The sequence below is a fragment of the Micromys minutus genome (genome assembly GCF_963924665.1).
Source record: "Micromys minutus genome assembly, chromosome: 19".
In the NCBI taxonomy this organism is placed as follows: domain Eukaryota; kingdom Metazoa; phylum Chordata; class Mammalia; order Rodentia; family Muridae; genus Micromys; species Micromys minutus.
Genome location: NC_137954.1, coordinates 34,400,951 through 34,406,950, shown reverse-complemented (window position 1 = coordinate 34,406,950; position 6,000 = coordinate 34,400,951). Strand labels below are relative to the sequence as shown.

At 40.3% G+C, this 6,000-nt stretch overlaps 1 protein-coding gene across 2 annotated transcripts in view; it reads right to left on the bottom strand.

The window, feature by feature from the left end:
* Positions 1-236: 236 nt before the first annotated feature.
* The window catches only part of CAB39 (calcium binding protein 39), a 59,281-nt gene continuing 53,517 nt past the window's right edge, over positions 237-6,000 (bottom strand). For both annotated transcript variants that reach the window (XM_080932864.1, XM_080932865.1), the window contains exons 7-9: positions 4,608-4,673; positions 3,386-3,529; positions 237-2,807 (exon numbers count right to left, since the gene is read on the bottom strand). In XM_080932864.1, the coding sequence (XP_080788990.1) occupies positions 2,619-2,807; positions 3,386-3,529; positions 4,608-4,673 (399 nt within the window). In that variant the 3' untranslated portion in view covers positions 237-2,618. The remainder of the gene's footprint in view (positions 2,808-3,385; positions 3,530-4,607; positions 4,674-6,000) is intronic.

Sequence of the window (6,000 nt, the reverse complement as noted above, 5' to 3'; positions counted from 1 at the left end):
GGGGAAGTATGTAAAATGGTAACAATGATATTGAACTTGGAGACAAGGAAGGGCTATGTGACACAATAATCAGGGAATAATTATAATAAAAGATAAGGGAAAACTGCAGGTGCACTAAATCTTGAATAGGAAAAAGGTGTGAGTTAACTGTTTCCTGCCTGCTGACAAAATGTGTGCTTTTGTCTGTTGATGAAACTCTCCATGGTGACATGAAACTGTCTAAAGGACATCACAAGACAGTTTCTCCAAAATTTTATTTTAATTTAAATTACAGGGCCAGCCAGATATTCTGATAAGAAATTCACTTTTCCTCAGGAGAAAGGAAACACTTCCATGTCATTAACAACTGTGTACATCTCCCACTGTTTTTAAGGGTTAAAAAAAAAAAAAATCACATTAAGTAACTGCCTTAAGTAAAATTAACCCTTTATAACACCAAAGAAACCACACCCAGGATAATAGTCTGGTAATAAGAACCTAGGAAATGATCACGCTTCAAATGCAACTTTTCAATCTTGAATGTTTTCACATTGTTCTGTTTAAAAACAATCCAGAAAGCCTTCTCTGCCTTCAGTTTCCAATGCGTTAAGTCACACAGTCCTTTGACACACAGCACCCCGTCTTCCACAGCAAGGCTCTAGCACTACTTTGTGTTTGCCCAAGTGGAAGCTGTTTTGTCGTCTCAAGTTCTAAGAGCTAGCTTGGCAAGGAGACACTCCTTCCACTTGGTGTAATGGCTGCTGTCTCACCAAACCCTGACTCACAGCACAGGTGGCAAAGACGGGGTCACTTAGCTCAGCTGAGGATTTCCTTGTCCAGGAGACTGAATGCTTTCTCTATCTCTACTAGAGAACATGAATCATCACACACACACACACACACACACACACACACACACACACACACACACACACGTAAAGAGAGCCTTGGAAACCCTTTATTGTAGACTGCCATTTAGATGAAATAGAACAGACCTATATTTCTGGAGTGGTTTTTCTGACCTGTATTCCTTGAAGGAAACCTTAAAACCAGCTAAAACATCAGCTAGGAGGCTCCTTTTACTGGCCAATGAATAATTCAGTTAGTAGAGAGGCTAGCAAAGAATAATTATGTAAATTTTTTTAGTCAGCTACAGCCATGCTGAATTGGATCGGGCAAACTTTGATTTTAAGTTGTTAGTTGAGATCCGTGTGTCACTAAGACAGACAGACGCCATTCTAGTAACTTTATGTAGATACAGTCTAGGAGACTTTGTTCTGCTGTAGTCACAGTCACAAAAAGTGGTGCAAAATCAGTTACTTTATAAATACTGATAATTTGCAGCATTAAGGAAAAGGACATTAAAAACCATCGATCTCCCCAAGGACATCTAGGACCAGGGCTCTTCTTTTCCTAAGAGAAGCCAAAGTTTTAATTATTCAGTTTCATGACTACTGTACTGGATATTACTTACTCTAAGAAAGGGTGTTCTACAAGAGGTCCCCCACAAAAAAAAAAAAAAAAAAAAAAAAAAAAAAAATCAGCGTTCTTTACCATAATCTGTATCATTCATAGATATGGCAATCCTAGGACTCATTTTAAGTGAATGAGGCCAATATTCTGCAAGAATATGTAGCAGACTGAGTTCCAGGTTTGTAGTTCTGCCTGCCAATGGCGCCCCACTGGGTAACTGACTACAAGGGATTGATTCTTTTTCTTTTAATGCTGTGATCCTTAAATGTTAAAATCAGCATTTTCATGTAATCTCAAGTATTTCAATTACATATGAGCATTCTTTTTTTTTTTTTTTGCAAAACTCAGGTAATAGTTACATACTACTACAATAACATTCCTCTGCTGTACAAATTAAACGATTTAAAGAAATGAGCATTCTAAGAATTATATACAAAAGAAACCTGTGAGCAGTGTTGAAATGAAACATAGGGTGCTAGCTCTATTGTTTTTAAAACACCTTCAAAAGTAAAATTAACAAACACCCTTCAACATATCTAGGTTTACAAGTTTCAAGAAAATCAAATGTCAAAAAGTTCTAGAAAGCTGTGAAAAAGCATATATACACTTTCTGATGATCTTATGAAGCTCCACACTTGAGAAGTTGCTAAGTTTCAGTATCAATTTATTTGCACATCAACTTCATCCTCCCCAAAGCTCACACTGGATACAGTTCTCCCTTCTGATCTCCAACAAATCCCCGTGTCCGCCATCTTCCTGTGCAGAGATGGTGATGTGGGTACTCCCGTGCCAGAGTGCAGACCTGCAGAGAGCAGTGCCAACGGATGGGCAGGTGTCAGTCCATGTCACCACCATCTTTTCCCTAGACCACTCTCACTGTACATTTGCTTTCATGAACCCAGCCATGTTCAGAACTCCTGTAGCAAATGGAGTCTGTGAGTTCTGAAATGACACAGAAATCAAGGGAAAGACCACGTGCGCTCTAATGTGCAAGAAGCAGCAGCTACATTCTCCAACCTGGACTGAAAAACAAAAAGGTAAAATGAAAAACCGTTCACTTAACAGCAGATTAGCAGTAGTGCTCCTCGTGAGTCAGCAGAGTGCCTGATGCTGAGGAGCTAACAGCAAGTGCTGAGCTTGGATGGGACGGCAGGGTTTGCTGGGAACTAGGCTTCTTGCTGAGCTGCTCTCTTCAAATCCCTGATCTGCTTGACTAAATAGGTCTTCTCATCATTGAACTGCTCGTCCTCGGTCCTGTCGTTCTGAAACTTGCTGAGGAACTCAATAAGTTTGGTCTGGTTCTTAAGGAGGATGTCCAGGATGGGCTGTGTCTTGTTGGGGTTGGCCACAAACACCTGAAGAAGAGAAAAACCATGTCAGTCAGAAGAGCCATCAGTGTCCACCCAAAAAGCTCCTGGGAAGGTAGGGACATTAGTCTTTTCTTTACAAGAACTCACTTTACATGATAATAAGGATAATAATGATTACTTGTTTAGCACAAAGATTGCCAAGCCATTCTGCAAACTCTGAAACACAGTACTTAGGTCTAAACACCAACTTTGAGTTTAGAATCAAACAGTTTCTGTGCACAGAAGGTCAGACTGAAATTTAAGAAGAACACCCTACCCTCCCAAGGAAAGCATTAAAAATACCCCTGGCTTTGTACCAGACCTCACTAATCAACTACAGAAAGAGTTAGTATGGGGCCAGCCTCCGATGGGATGCTCAGGGATGTGGGAGAGCAGCAGGAGGATGCTAATTGCCTCTGACTACACTTTCCCATTCTCACATGCATGGGCACATCTCCACCCAGGTCCTGCCTCTATTTACATGCTCTGACTGAACTGAATTATCACTCGGGTTACCAAACGGGCACTATTTTAGTAATTGAATGCAGTTTCAGAAAAAGGTACTGTTTGCCTGTGCAGCTCACCTTGAACACGTGAAAGGCCTCAAACTGGATGTTACGGCTCTTGTCTCGGAGGAGATTCATCATTAACTTGAGGTTCTCAGGTTTACTGATGTATTTTGTCATAATAGTGAAGTTGTGTCTATCTAACAGCAGTTCACCCAGAAGCTGAGAAGACATTTACACCATAATTCTTTTTTTTAAAAATTATTTATTTATCTATTTATCTACCATCTACTTATCTACCTACCTACCTACCTACCTACCTACCTATCTATCTATCTATCTATCTATCTATCTATCTATCTAATGTATATAAATACACTGTTGCTATCTTCAGACACACCAGAAGAGGGCATTAGATCCCATTACAGATGGTTGTGAGCCATGGTTGCTGGGAATTGAACTCAGGACCTCTCGGAGATCAGTCAGTGCTCTTAACTGTTAAGCTATTTCTCCAGCCCCTTACACCATTATTCTTAAATTAAGGCTTAAAGCAAATAAAAAAATTAAACAACCCATTTCATAGTCATCACTTGATGCTAGAAGATATTGGTTAAAAACAAAACAAACAAACAAAAAAAAGCAACAACAAAAAAATGAACAACGTAACAAACCACCACTACCCAAAAAAGGAAAGGGCACTAGGAAGTTCTGTTTATTCATTTAACTAATTTTTTTCATGTTTTAAATTCTACTTAGCAGGGCTGTCCAGGATGAAGGGTGCTATTTGCCTAAACACATGCTAAGTGCTTCATTTTTTCCCATCTGCCTCACAAAGCTCTATCTTTAGCAGTGGTTCCTCAAGACAGCACAGCAGGGAGCTGAAAGCATTTCAGTCTCTCACTGTTCCTAAACTCAGTGTGCGGCTACTGCTCGGCTGGGACTGTCCTCCGGGTTGTTCTTGCACTGAGGTCTAGCTGAGGTGTATCAGCTACAGACCCAGCTGGGAGCAGGCATTATCCTTGGGGACAGATAGTTGAGGGTATGTCCAGGTGCCAGCTGCCTGGGTTCAGATTTGCAGTGTTGAGTGGCATATTTCCCTTTGGTGTCTCTACCTTATACTGTGGGCACACAGACCACGACCATACTCCAAACCCTGAAGAGAATCCAATCCCGTCCAAATCACAAGTGTACTTACTTCCTAAAGGTCTATAACCAACACTAGCATGTCCCTGATTTGCCAAGTTCAAGTCACAAATACATAATGAAAAAAAAACAACATGAAAAAGAGAATGTGTCATACCTTCAGTGACTGTCTCTTTGTCACATAATTTTCTGAATGAAGTAGCTTTTCATATTCACTGAAAAACTAGGAGATCAGAAAACACACATCAGGGGTAAGGAAAAAGCAGCTAGATAACACTGCAAAGTTCAGGACAGACTCTGAAATCAACAAAGGCCTGAGCTCTCCTGCTGACAGTGACAAACCTCCCTTTCTCATGTGCCCCTCAGTGAAGCCACCAGCCACTTCTATTCAGGGAACTCCTGGAACTGGTATTCTCTGGGCTCCAGTCAGATCCAGAGACTACTCTGACAAGTCCCCCTTTACACACGAACTCCATGTTCATGAAACAGTAACACAGTGGTTCTCAACCTTCCTAATGCTGCAACCCTGTAAGACTAACTGCTAACCCTCTACCATAACATTATGTAATTGCTATTCCTAACTGTAATTTTGCTACTGTTATGAATCATAATGTAAATAATCTGGTAAGTGAGGACCACTGCATTAACACCTCACACTTTCCATATCATTTCTTGGTGTTAAAAATTCCTATTATTTCATGTACAGGAGCTCACTCTGTCTAAACCACAAAGAGAAAAACAAACCTGTTCTGTCAAGTTATCAAGCAAAGAGAGGAAATAAAGCTGAGAAAGGGGAGAAACCTACAGTGTGTTAAGTAGACAGAGCTTTTGAAAGGTGAGAACTTGGTTCAAAGGTGACGGAAGGGATCAATATTACTTAGAAATGGGGTGGGGGAAAGATATTCCTGGAAGAAATACAAGAAAGTCACGGCTTGAGAGAGGAGTGCAAGGCTGCAAATCGGAGCAGGTAAGGGCCCATCGGGTCTTCAGAGTGGGGATACTAAGAACAACAGGTCAGCAGGGTAGGAGCAATGAAAGCCAGTCCATGTCAACTCCCCTTCAAGAATGTAACAGGAAATTCTGAGCAGCTGCACACATCCTCTGGTCTTTTAACTGGTTGTTTTTGCCCATGCTTAATTGGTTAAACAAAACCAAACAAAACCAAGAATCAAAGTGGTCAGGGTTTTCAGTATATTTTTTGATAGGATTTGATATTCCTTCATCCTCAGATCTGACTGTACTTCACACATTTATGTAAAAACTACTTTCTAAAATCTTATTAGCTGATATCACATCCACAAATAATATGTAAAAATGACTTCAATATTAACATAGATTTCATCACCTATAGAAATCTCTTTAAATAAGGTAGTTTATCTGTGGGAGGCTTTAAATTAAGTTGGTAGGGTATTAAAAAAAACTTTTGAGGCCTTGTGGAAATAAAGTAGGTTAACCATTACTAACTCTGACCAAGTTTTAGAACTGTATCCACGAGCTTTGGCATTGGAAGGCCACACACTCCACACACTCTTATTAGTGGCACGTGCTAC